Source organism: Equus asinus, chromosome 25, assembly GCF_041296235.1.
Source record: "Equus asinus isolate D_3611 breed Donkey chromosome 25, EquAss-T2T_v2, whole genome shotgun sequence".
Classification (NCBI taxonomy): domain Eukaryota; kingdom Metazoa; phylum Chordata; class Mammalia; order Perissodactyla; family Equidae; genus Equus; species Equus asinus.
The window spans coordinates 56,331,236-56,350,773 of NC_091814.1; the positions used below are offsets into that span (position 1 = coordinate 56,331,236).

A 19,538-nucleotide genomic window follows, 5' to 3' on the forward strand; every position below is an offset into this window, starting at 1 on the left:
GGGGTTCTGTTGTCCCTTCCCAGGATGTTTCATGCTGGCCTGGCTACAGCCCAGCTTCTGATCTTCACTTGCAACTTAGAAACATTATCACTCCTGCCCCAACTGTTAATAAGTCGAGTAATCAGCGATGACATTGTGCAGGCCATGACTTATTGAACAGCCTGCATTGTTCAAAATACAAAAGTCAGGTCTCACACGTTGACATGAGAGTCCTGGAGCGCTCGGGGCAGGCGTGTCCCCAGGGAGGCAGTTGGCCTGGGTAGATGCTGGTGTTTGCACACATCTGAGTTGGTGTCCCCCTCCAGCCTCTGCTTCTCAGGCCTCTCTTCCGGGCTTATGAACAAGGCTTGGAGCGGGAAGGCCACTGAGTGGAAGGATGTGGCCACATCCTCAGGCTTCTCAGCCTCTGCCGTTTGTGTCTGACCCTCCCTACGAAGATCCGCCGACCGTTGAGTCATCTTACGTGAAGTGCTCAGAAGAGTGCTTGGTTACTGTGCGAGCCCTGCAAGTGTTCCCTGAGGCATCGTCATCAAGATCGTCATCATCTCGTCATCCAGGCTGGAATAGACTGTCGGAGCGCAGGCTGGCCTGTGACTCTCAGACTGAAGCCCACATCGGGAGGGCTCGTAAGAACGCAGGCTGCGGGCCTGCTCCACGGAGTCTGAGGCGGTGGCTCTGGGGCTGAGAACGTGCATTTCAGACCAGTTCCCAGGTGATGCTGCTGCCGCTGGTTCAGGGACCACGCTTAGAGGCCACTAATCCAACTCTTTAATTTTTCTAAGTGCGGGCCTGCTATAGTCTGAATTTTGTGTCCCTGCCAAAATCTATATGTTGAAAACCTAATGCCAGAGCACACCTCCTGTCCTTCCACTGGTGGTCAGGCTGATAACCAAGATCAACACACATCTGCAAGAAGAAAACCACTGGAGCTCCCAGGCACTTATCAGTCCTGAGTCATCTCAACCCAGAACCAACCCCCAGCAGTGAAGGCGGTCTCCTGCTTTTCAGGAAGTTTAACACCTTCCTCTCCCCCTCTTCTCTTACGTACAGACACACACACGCCCAGCCAGCAGTCTTCCATCAGTACCATGGAGAACTCCAGGATACACTGCGGCAAAGGCTGAGCAGGTGCCAGTTGCCCAGCTGTGGCTAAATATAGGGCTCAGAGCAGCCTACACAAAACAAATAGAAAATGAACAAGCAAGCTAGCCAGCAGCCACACAGCCAGTCATGATGCAAGAAGACAAGGCGCTCTTCCCAGGCCTGGCCACCAAGTCCCGTGGCTGTTGAGACCAGGACTTGGAACCCTGCCCAGTCAGGGAGGGCACAGCAATGGTCACACGCTGTTCTGGGCCAGAGCTACTTGGACTGGAAGAGGTCTTGCATCGAGTGGACTGCTATCCATCCCCATCTAGGGATCCAGGGCTGCCCATGCTAGACACCAGTGACACCCGAGTCACAGGAGAAGCCCGGGAGAGAGCTAGACTGGGAATCCGCAGGCCGAGAGTCAGGAGGTGAACACCTCGCTCCACTCTGCCCTGATTCATGCCGCTTCCTCAGCTAGTCACCCCACTCTCTGGGCCTCGGTTTCCCACCTCTGCAGTGGAAATGGTACATTAGCTCAGTGTTTTAACTTGGTGTGCCCAGGGCTCTGATAAGGATGCAATTAGATCATAGGAAGCAAGATGGGGGGACCAAAACGGCATATAATGAGAACAGACTCTCACTCCCTGGCCCGACAGGTACATCTCAGTTCACTCTGTTTTGCTGACTAACCTTCTGTGTTGGTTTCCACACTGTCTCTGGGCCTCAATAAAGTCACCCCTCCCACCCACCATCCTTTTTTCCCTGTGGGTACAGCTCGCATGAAGTTGAGGTTAAATGGACCACCCATTTCTTCTGAATTTCAGCCGCTCCCCTTGGAGACACGTCCTCCTGAGCTTGTTAGGAGCACAGGTTCCACCCTAAACCTCCTCCTTGGAGTCTTCCAGGCTACCATGGATTAAAACGGACTCTCTCTCCTAGACTCCAGAGCACAAGGTTTTTAAGGGCGAACATTGCCTCTTCTTCTCCCCTGTAATTCTCATAGGACCAAGCACACAACGGAGCACCTATTTGAGGCTCCAAGATATTTTTTGATTGCTCGCCAAAATCATTACGTGTACTTGAATACAGTGGGGCATGAGGCTACTAGAAGGAAGAGAAGGTGGGGAAGGCACAGCAGCAGCTGGCTCACTGCACGGGACACTCCTTATTTGCCAGGCCTTGTGCAGAGCGATTCATGTGCATTCTCTAATCCTGACAACCCCATGCAGGGCAGGCACTGTTTAACTCCCCAGTTTACAGATGAAAATTAGAGAAGATTTAAGTCATTTGCCAAAGATCACACAACTAGTGAAGAGAGAGCCAGATCTGAACCCAGGCAATGTGATTCCGGGCCCTGCTCTTGCACTATGTTCCACTTTCCAGACCAGAGGCATGCCCTTGGGCATTCACAGAAGGAACTGAGAAAAACAAACCTGGGAGAGAAGAAGGGGAGAAAGCAGACAAACGATCTGGAGGAAAACGGTCCAAGCCAGCAGGCTATCTCTTGCCACCATTGAGTAGTCCTTGGCCTGCTCTGGTCTGTCCCTGACATACCAGCATCTGAGTAGATGCCAGATGATGTCACCAGCCTGTTGAGAAACAAAGCATTCTTGCTCTCAGAAGCCCCAGCTGCAACCTTTTAGGGCGCCATGTAAAAGCTCCCTCTTTCTTTTTCAAGATTTCAGGAGCGTAGAGGAACCACAGGTTGTGTTTGGAGAGGGTTTTCCCAGTCTAACTCAGGATGGGGCCAGCACCTGACCCTGACCCTCTCCCACACCAGCCTTCCAGAACCTTCTAGCAGGGCCCAGCCACACAGTATCCATAGTCTTGTGTTCCATCTCCTTTAACCTTGGCTTCCCCTAACCTGCACATCCTGCCTAGGCCCCCAACCATCAGTGCAGTGTGATCACACATTGTGGCCTGCTGCTGAGGGCAGCCAGAGGGAGAAGGAAGAGTCAGACACACGGGGACCCACCAACCAAACCCATCCAAGAAGTCCAGTAGGCTTCCTTCTGATTCCTAAACTCCCCAGGAGAGGTTGTGCTGGAGCAGCCACGGGCCTGCCGGAGTGCACAGGTTGAGCACTAAGATCCCAGGCCTCTGCAGGCAGGCTGGGGCCTTAATGCTGCTACCCAGACGGGGTACAGGCGGCTCCCAGGGGGTAAGGGGTTCACTTCCAGCCCAGGCTAACTGGAAGTCTTGACTCCTAACAGAGGGGTGATGCTGACCATGCAGAACCAGAGAAAGGAAACAGAGCTCTCGGAAACAGAAAACCCTAGGGACACTCAAACAGAAAGAGAGAGAAAAAAGCCAAAATACAAAATGGGGATTTAGCAGAAAAAATATTGAAGCAACACAATGGATAAATCCTCTGTACTTAAAAGTAAACTTTGAACAATTCATAAACAAAGCTTAAGAAAGCTCTGGATGTTGTCATACTGGTGCTGATAGAGGAAAGCAATTTCCCAGCACAGAATCTCATGGAATATGTAAAAGAAAAATCAGCCAAATTAGAACACAGCAGGAGGACGAATGTGGACGAGATATGAACAGACAGTCAGTCTTTCCTCATTAGAGCATCAGAACTTTCTCCCCAAGCCCACCATGGGATACCTGTTGCCTGTGTCGTCATGCTCGAGTTTCCTGTCCAGTGAACTATGCACAGTTCTCTTTCTCCGTGTGGATTGGGTTAGTCTCAGCTAATATCTGATAAGGTCCTGAGTTAAAGAACCCTTCCAGGTATAGATAGATGAGCACTTGGACTAGGTGGACCCCTCTGTAACTCGCCAGAAAATGCAAATCAGCCGTCCCCCTCTTTCATTGGACGGCTTAGCCGGCTGGCTTCCGCCAGGATGTGCCCTTGTAATAATGGCAGCATTGCTGAACTAGTGAAGTGGGCAGGTGGACAGCAGACTTTGGGACCTCCTCTCAGTGCTAAACCTACTGGAGGAGATGGGTGCCCCCCAAGCCCCCAGGATGGGAGTATTAGCACAAGGTGATGAGGATATTCTGTTGACGCTACACCTGGGGACGATGGGGGTGCTCATGAGATTATCTGCCTTCCCATTTTCTTTTCATACCAGAATGAAAGGGAAACCTATGTAGACAAAACAGACGAGAGCTGGTTCAGTGGCTCTGACGAGCAGAGAGGGGACTATGGAGGCAGACGGTGATCCTTCTATGGGGAAGGTGTCACAGCCTCCACCTCGGAGCCTGAGCAGTGGCCTTACAGTGTGGTGTCAGCCAACACTCAGAAGGCTCCGGTGCCACAAGACTCTAACATTCCTAACAGAAGCCTGGAGTTTCTGTGACACCCAGACTTTCCTCTCACTCTTCAATACAAGTGACTCCTCACAAGGAAGCTTCTCAGACAAAGGGCCCATCAGCCCGTGCTGGAACCCAGAGCTGCCTGCTGAGAAACGAGCCAGGATTAGGAGACTCTGGTATCAGATCCAACTCCAGCTCTGCCACTGAGAGCTGTCCTACTTTGGGCAAGGTGCTTCCCATTCTGAGCCTCCATTTTCTCAGTGCAATGCAGGTAATAACACCCAATCCAAGGCTGTGATGAGCCAATGAGATGACCCAAGCCAAGCGGCCAGCGTAGTCCCTGACTTAGGGTAGGTGTCCTACACAATCGCTATGGTACAACACTAGCATTTACAGAGCTCTTTCTCCTCCATTATTCTCATTGAAATAGCCCTGTTATGTAGGCATTATCATGCCCATTTTACAACTGAGAAAATTAGAGCTAAAGACATTTAAATAACTTGCCCTAGTCCCTTTAGATCCCTAATATCTCTGGTCTTCAGATCCTTAACCCAGTGCCCTTTCTGCCACTCTGCACTGGAATAACCATCCATTCAACATATATTTCCTAAAGGTTCACTAGGTTCCAGGCATGGTTCCAGGCACTGGACACCCACTTTGACTTGCAGTTCTAAGAGGAGAACTGGCCTGCTCTAAGCCAGCCACATTCTTTGACCCCTCATGGCTGATGATACATCCATGGGAGCAGCGGCTGGAGTGACAGAGCCCCTGGACATTATGGTGTAACCAGCTGAGCTAACCACCCACATGCCGACTGAGAACCACTGCGAGGCAGGATGGGTAATGGCATATAAGACATTCTCTGCCCTTGAGCTACTTATACTCTCTTGGGGTAAGGAAGGTAGAGCCCGGTGAAAAGTGCGTCGGAGGGAGGAGAAAATCCATCCAGAGAGCCAATGATTCTCAGCCTGGGCTCTATGTTAGAACCACCCAGAAGGCCTTTAAAATGTCCAGTGCCAGCCTGGACCCAACTCTTAGAGACCGTGATTTACCTGGTATAGAGTGGGTCCCAGTATCAGCATATTTAAAAATCTCCCCATGTGAGGCTAATGTGTTGCCAAGGTGAGAACTTACATGTAGGCCCTTGCCAATCAGAGTGTGGTTTGCTGACCAGCAGTGTTGGCCTTACCTGGGAGCCTGTTAGAAACCCACAATCTCAGGCCCAATCTGGACCTCCTGATTCCATCTCTGCACTTGAACAAGATCCCAGGTGACTCATGTGCATGGGGAGGAGGGAAAAGGCAGGCTCCTCCCTGAGAGTCAACCAGAGAAGTCCCTCCCCAGGCCCAGCTGTGAGATGCAGCCACCTGCCCCCCCCCCACCAGGCAGCCACCCCCCCTCCCCCCCGGAGAGTAGAGCAGAGGGACTCAGGTGACCTTGGGGAGCCATGTCCCCAAGCTCCACTTCTCCTATCTCCTCCAGAGCCACACCCAGGCCTGGATCATGGGGCTCCATGCACAAGAGCTGCTGGTGTCCCAACAAGCTCCATCTGTGACTAAGACTTACATGTGTCACCATTTAAGTGACAAGAAGAAAAAGGAGTCTTTTCCCCTTTCACCAAGTCCTCTCCTCCACTTCCCCTCCCCACTCCCACAGAAGAGGCGAGCTCAGGACAGCGCTGCCTCAGCACAGCCCCAGGGAGCAGCGGGCTGCCTGACCAACCATAAAGGCAGCACTGTCACTGCAGCACAGAGGTGGCTGGTACCAGCTACGCCTCATGAAGGAGGGGATCCTCAAGGGAAGGCCAGACAGAGACATACACATAATCTGGCCCCTCCAGCATCCTGCACCCGACTCCCAGCTCTGTATCCCTACTACCACTTCTGTCTTTGTTTCTATCAGTTGTGTGTGTGTCATCTATCACACGTGCCTGCCTTTGCTCTCTCATTAAACTGAGAGCAACCATCCTTGCTCTTCCTTTGTCAGTGCCCACAGTACCAAGTACAGAGACTTATGCCCAGCATGGGCTCGATAAATATTATTTGTATTCACATGCACACATTTTTGAGGAGTCAAACCCATAGCTCCAAGCTAACAAAGAGCTACTCACAAGCAGGCGTTTATTAAGGATTACTATCAGCGCATTGAGATTCTGTGAGAGAAAACAAGAAAACGATAAGGCATGCCTTCAAAAAGCATGCACTCCAGTTTAGTTTAGGAAATCAGATTTAGACGCAACAAACCTAAGACCACAGACCCAAGGAAATCAAGTATGTTTACAACAAAGTTAAGCAGAACCACAGGCACTGGCATGTGCCAACACAAAGGAAATTTTCTACTCCAGTCTTTTGACAGGTTATTACCTACTTATTGATTGGCATTTTAAAGTATTTTTTTCCTCTGGTACCTCTACCACTCACCCATACCCTTGTCCTGGGTCATGCCCACTATACCAGGTAAAGAGGATGTAAAGATGCTTAGAGTTAGGAGGGGAGATGGATCAAGACCAGAAACCTCTCTGCTGGATGCCCACAAACATCCAACACAACAGCACATCTGTATGCCACCTCACCCCAGAGCCAGGTTTCCTGGGCCATACAGACTGCATTCCTTGCCCATTCAAGGCTCCAAAAAGTCTTGTGTCAGGTCCCTGGGACCCCAGCCAGAATCCAAGGAGCCTTCTCTCTGCCCTTGACAGGAAAATGACAGTGTATCACATACAGTCGTTCTCACCATGAAATAAGAAAGTCAGGGCAAAACTCACAGCCAGAAACAGACTTTCAGTTCAGACTCAGCATGGGGCTTTCTCCAGAAATTCACCCCCTTTCAAAAGTCCCCTTTCCTCTGCATCAAAGAGTTTAGGTATGAGGGACCAATAAGCAAAAATAAGAGGCAAAGGTCAAGAATTCTCACTGTAGAGCTGTGCAGCCCAGTCCAGTAGCCACTAGCCACACATGGTTTTTAAAATTAGATTAAACATTCAATTTTCAGTCACATTAGCCACACTTCAAATGCTCAGTAGCCGCATGTGGCTGGCGGCTACCATGTTGGAGAGAGATATAGAACACTTCCATAACCACGGAAAGCCATATTGGACAACTCTAATGTTGAATATTTAGACGTTTCATTCAAAGTAATGAGTAAGGTCTTCTGGGAACTTTTGTTGTTCTCTCCAAGTATGCTGGAGAGGTTTTAGGTACTCTGAAATATTCAGCAGATGAAGTGCATTTTTCACAATGAAAGAAGCAATATACTGGGATTCTTGTATAAATACAAACACTCCAAGGCAAAATTTCAGGGCTACAAATTGGGTCATTTTAGTATGCATATGTGCACACACACGGTCTCTCTTTCTCAAGAGGGCCCTTACTAGTTTCCCCCAACTCCATACTTTTGCTTTCATCACAAGGACTGTGAAGTCAGATGCTGTAAACCAGTCTGCTGCCAGAAAGTCCACATGCTACCTAGCCCTGGCCAGAACTGTTTTCCAGATCCGTTTGGGTGGTTCTAAGCACTCCCTGGATTTGCCTTCTAACCTGGCATCACTGGAGAGGAAAATCTTTCAGAGGGAAGGTCAGCACCCTGGACAGCGGCAAGCTCCCCACCAGCGGAGGAGAAAAAGTTCCAGCTCTGCCCTTTCCCAAACACCCCTTCAGAAGGAACTATCCCCCAGACACCGCCAGGGATCTGTAAAGGAATTTCCCATTCACTTCTCCTGACACCATAACCTTGTCTTCAGAGAAAGATCAAGCTCAGAGAAGCAGTTGCAAATGCTCCTCACCAACTCCAGGAAAAAGTCCAACTCCTCAGTCAGAGACGAGATTCCCGGCAGTCCGGCCCCAGCCAGTTCCTCCAGCTCCATCTTCCACTGCTCCTGGCCAGTTCAATATCTGACCACACCTTCCCTCCTCTAACCCTTTGCTCATGCTCCCTCACCCACCAGAAATGCCCATTTCCTTACCTTTAGCTATTCAAATCCTACCCACCCCTAGAGAACCAAACCAGCCCCCACTTCTCTTCAAAACCTCCCAAAAAACTTTAGTCTACACCGATTTCCTCTCTTCTCTGACACCCCAAAGCACTTCTAGTTTAGGTCGTGCTATAGGGAACTTAATTACACATCCTCTTTTACAATTACTAGGTTCATATGTCATTTTTAAAGTTCCTGGTGGTCCAGCATGTGGAAGGACTAGCTCTGCTGGCAGGCAGCCATGCAGCCACAAGCAGGTCAAGTTACCCTTTGGAGTCTCAGTTTCTTTTCTTTTTTTTTTTTTTAACATTTTATTTTTCCTTTTTCTCCCCAAAGCCCCCCAGTACATAGTTATATATTTTTAGTTGTGGGTCCTTCTAGTTGTGGCATGTGGGACGCCACCTCAACAGGGCTTGATGAGCGGTGCCATGTCTGCGCCCAGGATTCAAACCGGTGAAACCCGGGGCCACTGCAGTGGAGCACGCGAACTTAACCACTCAGCCATGGGGCCGGCCCCTCAGAGTCTCAGTTTCTGGATCAGTGAAGTGACGATCTTGGACTAAACCATCTCTAACATTCTACAAGTAAAGCTCTCTCAAATCTAGTTGCCCTCTAGAAGTGTGCCATGAATATTGCAGAGGCTTCAAAGACGAACTGAAGATGCAGTGAATATTACATAAAAGAAACAAGGGCACAGCCAGGCTGGAGTCAGCCAGAGACCCTGGGTTAGCTCCCAAAGTGAGTCACAAAGGCTTCAGTTCCACTCGGTGTGTGATGATGATCAGAAAGAGATCTAGTTTCTGTCCTCACCTGCGTCAGCAGAGGTAAATTGCTTGTGGCCTCAGAGGCATTTTCCTTCATAAAGAATGTGTCACCTCCAACATATGGAAAAATACCACACAATGGGCATAATAACAATGTCTCTCACAGAAACACACGTGGATAGGTCAACCAACACCTGACAGCAGTGTACCAACTTCACTACTAACACACATAAGCCCAGACAGACTATGGAAAATAACAAAAAGCATAATCTTTGGTGGTGCCCCAAAATAAAACTCTAGCTAGTTTCACAAGTCAGGAAGTTCCAAGGTGGGGGGGAGAACTGACTGAAAATTTCAGCTCAACATTATACTTCCTGTCAAAATGATAGTTATAATACCTCCTCATGTTTAAATCCTATTCTCAAAGCATTCAGCTTACAGATCTACACACAGCAAGACAGAGGGATGACTCTTTCCCTCTTGCACATGGAGAAATTAAGGCCCAGAAGTGTTTAATAACTTTCATATTGTGAATAAAGATTAAACTAGAACCAGACTCTAGTCAGAATAATTTCAATAACATAGGCAGCATGCACACACAAACGTTCACACACATGCACATGCACACACTCAGAGAACTCCTGGTAACATAAAGAGATGAGTTTTGAAACTCATTGACCCTGGAACTGGAAGATTCCATTGAATTTTTGCAAAAAATGCTACTGCCAAAGCAAAGTGGCATCAGTAAAGACAGAGGGAACTCTCATCGCCGGGAAAAGTCCTTGGAATTGCTCTGCCAGCCATTCACTCTCACCCCAGAGAGTCACAAGATCTGAGAACGAAACTTAGCATCTGGCTCACCCCCTCCAGGCGGCCTGAACTGGATCCAGGAGAGCAAGCTCAGCATAAAGGCCAGAACCATCCTGACCTAGGCCCCTCCTCAAGCTGGCCAGATAAGAAAGTGCTCAGATAAGAAAAGCAGGGAGACTCCAGCACCACCAGGTTAGCAGAGCAGACTCTGCCTCTCGAGGACCCCCATGATTACATCTCAATGCACTGCCCCAGACATGTCCCTCATTACTAAATTACACGCACTCACACCCAGGCCACGCCATTTATTCCTCAGGACTCAAAGATGCCCTGCACATTCCCGCCCTTGCATCTGCTCTTCCTCCAGCAGCTCTGATGAGTCTCAAGTCTTCAAGTCTCAATGTCTCAAGACCCACCTCAAGTCCTTCCTCTTGCAAGAGGCTTTTCCAAATCACCCAAGCCCAACGTAATCTCCTGTCAACCTTCTAGCATTTACCATCTGGCATTAGCAAATGTTTCCTATATTTGAACACATATCTCTGTCTCCTTTAGGGCAGAGACAGGGTCTCATGCACCTCCACCTTGCTCCAGAAGATGGTGTGGTACACCTTACCCACCCAGCAGTGTTCTGTAAATGTGTGGTGATGATGATGGGAATGATAAGACCTTCTCCGGGGGGTCATCTGCCACCTGAGGGCAGAACTAGGTATGAAGCTAAGTACATGGAGCTGGGTGGGGCACGCAGAAACAGCCCAAAAGGGAGCCCACCTGGAGGAAAACGGCTCAGGCAGCCTTCCTCCAACTCTGGACGCCAGGGGCTTCCTCCTTCTAGGACCAAGTGGGAAATCCTCCTGTCCTACCCCTGAGCCACTGATCCCGGGCTGTTTATCTCATTAACTCTGTTTATTGTGATCCTGATAAGAGGTCCTGAGGCCCTCCAAGCCCCTCTCTAATTAAATTCATTAGAACAGATTGGGTCTTTCTTTCTCCATCTTAGAAAAATTAACAACACTATTAGCATCATAATGACAGGGAGAGGGGCTGCCAGGGAGGCCTTTCAGGAGGGGCCGGCCCAGCCGTGAGGGAAAGAGTGAGGAGGAGCAGGTGGAGGAGAGGAAGGCAGATGCTCAGGCAGCTGCTTCCCGGAGGAGGGGGCTGCAGGCGCCAGGAGGGGGTGATAACGGGACGACCCCACCAGGCCCCAGGCACTCCAACTTTTTCATGGGATGACATTTGGGAAAGGAAAGACAGGACAAGACATTAATCAATGGCATAAATTCCAGAGACATGGGCTTCTTCCAGCAATATTCTAGTGTTACAGAGAGAGAAACATATCTAAGCTCTGTTAGTGATGGGGCTGGAAGTAAACATAAGGCCCTCATGCTTTTCATGATGGTGTCCTTTTCTGTTAAGACTTTACTACAGGACCTTTGGGACAGCAGGAAGTGTGAGGCAAGTCACTTCTTTCCCAGAGAACCTGAACCCACCAAGTTTTTGCTCATATACCTGGTGGGTTCCCTCATCCAGAATACTCTCGCCTTCCCTTCCCTGTTAAAATTCTACCAAGTTCTCAGCTCCGTTCCCACCTCCTCTGTGAGAGCAGCTCGCATTTGATGAGAATTTACTACCAGCCGGGGACTGTTGTAGGTCCTTCCCTACCTTATCACATTTAATCCTTGTAACAGCTCTGCAAGGTTCACATTAATATCCCCATTTCACAAGCTAGGAAACTGCAGCTCCTTGGCTAGAAAGGGGAAGAACCAAGGTTTGACTGTAGGTCTGTCAGACTCAAAGGCTGAGCGGTTTCTACCACGCCATGTCACCTCCCCCTCCCTGACTCCAACTCCATGCTGAGGGATCACACCTTCCTTCGAAGTTTTACTGTCCAGGGTCTGAAGACGCTATTATACAAGGTCTTGTACTATCCCTAAGGGTTCTCATATATTTCCTCCTTCTTTCCCGTTTGAAAGCAGGAACCATGCTTCTGTACCCTTCAGAAGGGCATAGCAGGCACTCAAAACTGCATGCTGAGCCCTTCCAACAGATATTCCTAGAGAGCCTTGTACAAGCGGATGAAACCTCCCAGTTCTTTACTTTTCTACCGGGGGAGGGGAACTCCACAATATAGAGGAGAGGAGCGTGGGCTTCAACCTCAAACAAATATAGCTTTAAATCCTACCTCAGCAACTCACCTGAATCTGAAACAAATCGGAAACAATGGGAAACAGATGACAATCTCTCAGAGTCCGGTTCCTCATCTGTAAGACTAGGATCCTAACCATACTTCTTTTTGGAGGGTTAACTCTTACAAGATTAAATGAGATGAGGCATACAAAGCACACAGTAGGGCGCCTAGCACATAGTAAGCACTCCATAATGGTGACTATTGCTATTATGCCACTTTTATTTTTCCGGGCTTGCCTCAAAACCTAAGGAAAGGAGGGTGGCTCAAGAGTTCTCAAGCTGACTGGCACAGTCTGACCAATGGCCCAGGTCAGCAAGGCTGTGGAAGTGCCCACCCCAGCACCCAGCATGGCCATCAGCTCCCAGAGCCCTCCCCTGCGTGCCAAGGACCAGGCCATGTGCATCGAACCCCTGCCCTTGCAGCTAGGCCTGCACCCCGGCTGGGCATTGTGAGCAAACACTCAACAGTATAGCAACAATCTGCTCTTGCCAAAGCAGGGGTCTATCCAAACAGTGTGGTACAGTCCCTCCTGGTCCCTCTGTACACCGTGAGCCCTCAGCAGTGCTCCCACAATGCCAGGAACTCATCTAACCTCTGTGATAGCATTTCCTGTACTGAATTTCAACTTGTTTTCATTTCGGACTCTCCAACTCCACTTACCCAAGACCTAGCACAGTTCCTGGGACACACGCAAAGGCTAAGGACTAACTGGTGTGTGGGGAAGAGGGGGCTTCCCAGACAGATGAGGCTGGGTCTTTATCCTCAGCCCCTCTCGGAGTTCAGCTGTGGATGTCGGTGGTAAGCTGAGAGCTCAAGCGTGTAACTGCTAAGGACCTGTCCTGCTCCTCATCAGCCTCCCCTCCCCTATCTGGACTTCTCTAATGACTCCCGCTTGACTCTATCCTCCCTAGACCGCCAAGACCCTTCCACACATATCAGAGCTTCCAAATTTGGTAGTCACCTTGCTTCTGAGCACACAGCTGTGCAGGGACTTGCCATTTCCCCCTCACATTAGGAGCTCCCTCAGCGCAGACATGGGGCCTCTTTCCTCTGGCTCACTCTCACATTCTAAGTATATCCAGACCACACTTCGCCCCTAAATACAAGTGCTTTGGAGATGGGACAGGAGAGTTAAGTAGCCTGGATTTTTGTCACAGAGTTCACAAAGTGGCCCCTCCCCACCCCATCAGGCTTAAGCAGCACCAAGCAGGTGTCAGTTGGACACAGAACACCCCCTCTCAACCTCAACCAGGGATCTGGAACCCTCACACCTCATCTCCTCCTTCTCCCCTTTCCTCACAGTCAACTCCACGCCAGCCCTGATCTACCGTGCTGGACAGAATCAACCACAGCTGTGGAGGAGAGGGGACGATGCCATTGCAATGAAAGACGCTGCTGTTCCATACCCCTGTCCACACCTTCTCAAGCTTATCTATGCTCTTGGTCTGATTACTTGTCTTTCCCCTTACACCACGAGCTCCGAGAGGTCAGACCCTGTCTTACTTTTCATCCCTTTGCCCCAGCACCCAGCAGAGCAGCACACTGTGGCGTCCAGTGAGCATTTGTTAAGCGAGTAAGCATGTAAGCAGCCTTAAGCTCCTCTCACTTCCTGCTCCTCTCCTCCCCCAGGCCAAACAGACTGAGGACTGACCTTCTCCACCTCCCCCTTGCTGCTCTCCTGAGAATGTCTTTTTCTAAAGACTAAGTGCTGATCCTCACACCCCAGCTCTTGGCTGGTCTTGGAGGAGAGGGGTGCCACAAGAAGGGAGCAACACAGAGTGACAGGAAGCTTGAAATCCTGTCCCTCAGTCGCTGCAGATATAGGACCTTCCTCTGTGCCTGCCCCCACAGATGCCCAAAGCCAGAACCCAACCCCCAGATTCAGCCGCTTCCTCAATGCACCCCCGAGAGAGCCAGCCCTGTGAGGCAGCCCGTGCAGCCCGGGGCGCTGCTTGATCTTGCTCCAGCAATCTGTGGAGCCAGCCCCTCTTTCGGTGTGCCTCGGTTTATCTCCGTGTAGCCTTTGTGATGTCAAACAAGGGATGTGGGCTGAGATTCACGACACAAAATCAGGAAATATGTACACTGTTCTCAGAACCGCCCCCCTTAACCTGAACCCCAATCAAGTATTTCAGTGTCAGAACCTTAATCCAATCAGCTCTCGGCACCAGCTCCAGGTGAGGCCTCCTCCCTGGACCAGGGAACACCAGAGGAAGCTTCCCACCCCACCCTGACTCATGACAGGAGGGGGCGCAGAGGGTGACCGAGCAAGGATAGCCAGTTCCCCAGCTGCATCCGCCCCACCCCGCCCCAGGCGCTGCCTGAGTCCTGTTCAGAGTTGCCGCACATGAACTCAGTCCGACCACTCAGATTTCTAAAGAGAGGGAGCCTTGCGGAGAGGGCAGGACCCATCAGCAATTTGCCCTTTACCTCCAATCTAAGCCTCAGGGTTTTAGTGATGTCCCCGAGATGGGAATTGGGCCACCACTCCCTGTTTCCTGGGGCAAACACAATTGTGGGGCTAAGTGTGAACGAGCCTCTCTCCTCATCTGTGTTATTCTCATCATCTCTCTTTCCCTACACAGGCACACACACACACACTCCTTTAGCTGAATCCAAAGACAAGAGGGAGAAATTTCTCCCTCAGAAGTGCCAGCTTGGTCAAGACAAAAGGTAGAACGTCTTAGATGCGGAGCAGACCCCGTCTCCTTCCACTCTTCCTGCAATGCAATCCCAGCACACCCAATCATCCCCAAACCAGACGGAGGACCCCTCTGCCTGCCTTCCCCTCCCTGCCCCCACTCCCACAGCTGCAATGGCCCCCACCCCCAGGCTCCACTCTCCACACACATTTTCCCTGGGCTTCTCCTACTTACATCTCAAGTTCAGTGGGTTCTGAACCTGCTGGTGTCTGACCTCTTACAAGCAATTCAACTCCTGCCCAACCAGGTCTCAGAGCCCCGTAACCTGCCCTTGCGGGAGCTTTGACTGGGACCCAGCAGGGCTCACCACAGTTCCAAGGGTAGATAAGACACAGCAGGCCCACATCCTGGGAGACAGGCAGAAAAGAGGCACTGTCATCCACTCCTCCAGACTGAGGGAGGGGGCATCTCTGCCCAACACACACACACATGCCCGCCCCCACTGCCAGATGCCAGGAAGGAACCAGGAGCAGGACCTGGCTCAGGGCAGGGGAGGGGCTGCCACCCGGCCCCGAGTCCAGGTGATTCAGCACTCTGCCCACTGCCAGCCCAGCCCTGGGCCACGCTCACCACAGCTCCTGATGCCAAAGTGCTGACTTGGAGGCTGGGAAGGCCCTTTTCTAAACTCCAGAACCCCAGCCCTCCAGGGGGCTTCTCAACCAGACCTCTGCATTCCGGGCTCAGAGCAAGGCCAGAAGGGGCTATCGGCCAGTTCCCTGGACGGTGCCTCTCCTCCAGCCTAGCTTTCCAGTGCTTAGCCAGCACCCCCCAGCCCCCAGGCGTTTAGGAAACAACCCTGAACAGCTAGGGTGGCTGAGGAGGAACACAGAGAGGCCTACTCACCCCAGCATCCTTCGCCCCCAAGCCATGAACAGGAGCAGACATGCAGAGAGGGTTATAGTGGATTCCAAACAGCAAGCAAGCATGCTGGGCCTTCAGGGCCTAGGCCTCCCCACGCAGGGAAGGAGGGCCCAGTGGCAGGTGAGGGGGGCTCAGCACAAACCCAAACCGTGTGGCTACAAAGAGTACCAGGAAGGCCAAATGGGGAAGGTGCTGAGTGGCAGGCCAGCTAACAGCCAAGGGGAAGGTGGGGTCCCTGAGAGCGACTATGGTGCAGGAGGAAACCAAGAGGCAGCTGGGAAGGGGCTGGGCCAGGGAGTTCAGAGGGGACCTGGGGAGGACAGAAATCGTGAGGGAGCTGATGGAGAGACAGGCACAAGGAGTGATGGGAGTATGAGGAGGGGACCAGACCAGGGGAGGGCAAGGACAGAGGCTGATGTGCAGGGAAGGAAAAATAGGATGGGGTCATACAAAGTGGGATGTAGAGGTAAATGGAGGTATAAGGGCAGGGCTCGCCGATGAGGCAGGGACGGAAGGAGAGAGGGAAGAGGAGGAGGATGCAGGAAGGGGGAGGGGATGCAGCCAACGAGACAGAAAGGGTGTTCGGCTAGGCAGGGGGTTGGGGGCTGGATGGGAGAGGGGTGCAGACATGGACAGAATAGGATGGATTCAGGGCAGGTGACGGTGTGGAGAGGAGAAGGGACGCGGATGTGCACGGAGGGGGATGGGGACAGGTCGGGGGATGGAGATGGACGGAGGAGGACGGGAACAAGGGGGTGTCGCTAGATGGGTTTCCATGACCCCCATCCTTCCCCCACCCCATCTCTCCGGCGTCCGCGCTCGCTCACCTCGGAGGGCTAGGGCTCCGGCCCTGGGCGCAGTGCGTGCTGTCCGCGGCCGGCGCCGCCACTTCCCCCGCGTCCCCTGCAGCGCCTCTCGCCGCCAGCCGCCGCATTAGGGCAGAGACCAGCCCGTGCGCGTCCCCGGGCGGCCCGCGCGCCCCCGACACCCTGCGTGCGCGCCGCTGGCCCCTCCCTTGGCGCGCCGAGCGGGCCGGGACGGAGGAGGAGCAGGCGGGGATGCTCGGCGCGGCCCCGCCCGGCGCGTTGACGAGCAGTTCGCAGAGCATGGACGGGGAAAAGGCCCCCTTTTCTCGTCTCCCTGACCCGCCGGCGTCTTCGCCCACTGGCTTTGAGGGTGGCAATAACTGGTGCCCGTTCCGCGCGCTGGGCGCCTGCTGCGCTCCGAGCACACAGGGGCAAATACGCTGAAGCGCCAGCAGTATCGCCTGTCTGTCCTCTATAGGCCCCTCCACCATCAGACTGTGGCTTCTTGGGGGCAGAAATCTGTCGAACAGCTTGTGTTTCCAGGGAGACTTGCTTATGGTGGACTCTCCAGGAACGGTTGTTGATTGAAGAATTGTTGGATCCCGATTTGGGGATGTGAGGAAGGCTGTGACACCTGCCTGGGTGGAGTGGTCTTTTTTTAAAAATGGGAGATTTCATCTACCCAGGAGGGGCAGAGGCCTGAGATGGGGTGGAAGCCCAGGACTGGGAGGCCAGAGATCCAAGTGTTAGTCCCGGCTCTGTCATTAACTCTGACAGGGGCAAGACACCTCCCTGTGGGCTTCAGTTTCCCCAACTGAATAGTGAGGAGTTGATTGGATGGTCCCTGCAGGCCCCTTCCGGCTCTACATGGAGGCTGCGCTAGGCCCTGGCTAAGGCCCACAGGCAGAGACCTGAGCTCTGTTATCACCTGAAACAGTGGAGAGATCTGGATTGGGGAATTACAGTCTTAGGCTTGGAAGCTTCCAGTCCAGCCCCCAGCCCATACCACTGCTCCCTCAGCAGCCCCCCTCTGAGGTCCCTCAAGGCCACGTTCGGCCACCATCTCTGGCTCGCACAGCCCCTGCTCTGTCACCACCTCCCCTGAGCTGTCCCCACCTGCCTCACTGTCTCCCCCGGCCTGTGAGCTCTGTTCCCCGCTCTCCCCAGCCCTTGCTGAAGGAATGCCTGACTGCCAGTGATGGATGGGGCCCTCCAGGCAGCTGACAGCATGTTCCACTCTTCAGTTAGGGGCTTTGAGACCTACGGTTACGGTTCTGGGCAGAGAGTGCGCTGTGGGAAAGGGGAAGGGTCACAGGGCAGGACCTGAAAGCACAGCTGCTGCAGGGGTCAGGGGTCAGGGGCCAGGGCACAAGGTTCTGCAGGGTCCTCGTCTATACAGACCATTTGATTTCACTCACGATCTTGTCTCGGCGTCATCCTGGCAGCCTGACCTCACACAATCCTGTGGATGAAATAGCATGCTGTGAACGAAATAGTGGAGCCGGGCCAACCACAAGGCCCTGGGATGACCCCGTAGCAGCCAGGCCTGGAGCTTCTGGGGGTGTCTGGTCAACCCCCCTGGAGAGAAGTGGGAGGGAATGTAGAGGGTGGGAAAATTCTCTGAGGGGAGAAGCTGGAACCCAGGCGCCCCATGCAGATGGCACTACTGGCCCCACCAGCCCCAGCACTGGAGAGACACTTAGAAAACTTAGAGGAGGGTGCTTGAAAGCACCAGGGCCCCTCAGGCCTGGACCCGGGACAGGACCCCTTACCCTCCTTCCTGGGAGTGTCCGCCTGTGGCTGGCTCCATGGGGTAAAGCAAATAATTTTCCTTTTCTAAGCACCCAATGTATGTCAGCTGCTGGGCTTCTTGTATTTATCGCTCGCTTGCTTTCTACAGTGCTAGGAAGTAGGCGTTTCGTAGGCTGTACTGTGTGGTGGTCACGGCCTCAGCTCTGGAGGCAGCCTGCTGGGGTTCAAGGCCCACCTGCACCACATCAGGTCTGGGTGAGCTTGGGCAATTCCCTTATTTTCTTTTCATTTCTTTTAAAAGTATCATTAAAGGGACTGGCCCAGTGGTGTCGTGGTTAAGTTCACTTGCTCCTCTTCAGCAGCCCAGAGTTCATGGGTCCGAATCCCAGGTGCAGACCCACACGGTGCTCATGAAAGCCATGCTGTTGTGGCATCCCACATAAAATAGTGGAAGATTGTAAAAAAATCTAAATAAAAAAATATGGGGCCGGCCCCATGGCCGAGTGGTTAAGTTCGCACTCTGCTTCAGCAGCCCAGGGTTCGTCGGTTCAGATCCTGGGTGCAGACATGGCATCACTCATCAGGCCACACTGAGGCGGCGTCCCACATGCCACAACTAGAAGGACCCACAACTAAAATACACAGCTGTGTACCGGGGGGCTTTAGAAAGAAGGAGGAAAAATTTTTAAATCTAAATGAAAATAGTGGAAGATCGGCATGGATGTTAGCTCAGGGCCAATCTTCCCCACCAAAAATAAACAAATAAATAAATAAAAATAAAAAGTATCATTAAATCTGTGTGAGCACGTAGTTGAGTTGGAGCCAAATCATGCTGTAAGATTTCTTCTAAAATACGTTTCCTCATGCTTTCCCTTCTCCAGAGGTGAGCACTTTCAACTCTATTGAGCTCCTCAATGGCGTACTATCATGCCGCTTCTTGCTTCTGGTGTCAGCATTGTCTCCTGATTTCCCCCACCTCCACCTCCCGTGTACCCCCGGCCCCTCCCCAACCTCCCCGTTCCGTCCTATCTCGCTATTGGTCATATCAGAGTTAGCACTTATTATGACTACTTAAACCCTATTCACAACGGACCTTTTCTTTTGCTGCAAGCTTTCTGCTTTTCTTGGAGTTAGCTGTCATTTTCGCTACTCGCCCTGTTCTGTGTATAGTGAGTGTAATTCAGCTCTAAATCCCCGTCAGTTGTCTGTGTGCGTGTTCAGAGCCATCGGGGTCTCTCCCCGTCTTGTCTTCTTGAAGATTCTCTCCTGGAGCCTCCTGACGAGCTCCAGCCTCTCTTGGTTGCTCTGTGCCCCGTTCACTGCTACTGACCTCCC

General features: G+C 52.1%; 1 protein-coding gene across 26 annotated transcripts in view; it reads right to left on the reverse strand.

Annotated features, from left to right (window-relative positions):
- The window catches only part of NFASC (neurofascin), a 174,101-nt gene extending 157,471 nt beyond the window's left edge, over positions 1–16,630 (reverse strand). For 24 of the 26 annotated variants that reach the window (XM_070497921.1, XM_070497913.1, XM_070497920.1 and 21 more), the window contains exon 1: positions 16,473–16,630. In XM_070497921.1, coding sequence (XP_070354022.1) covers positions 16,473–16,579 — 107 coding nt within the window. In that variant the 5' untranslated portion in view covers positions 16,580–16,630. The remainder of the gene's footprint in view (positions 1–16,472) is intronic. The other 2 variants (XM_070497904.1, XM_070497903.1) reach the window with 2 other exon arrangements.
- Positions 16,631–19,538: the final 2,908 nt, after the last annotated feature.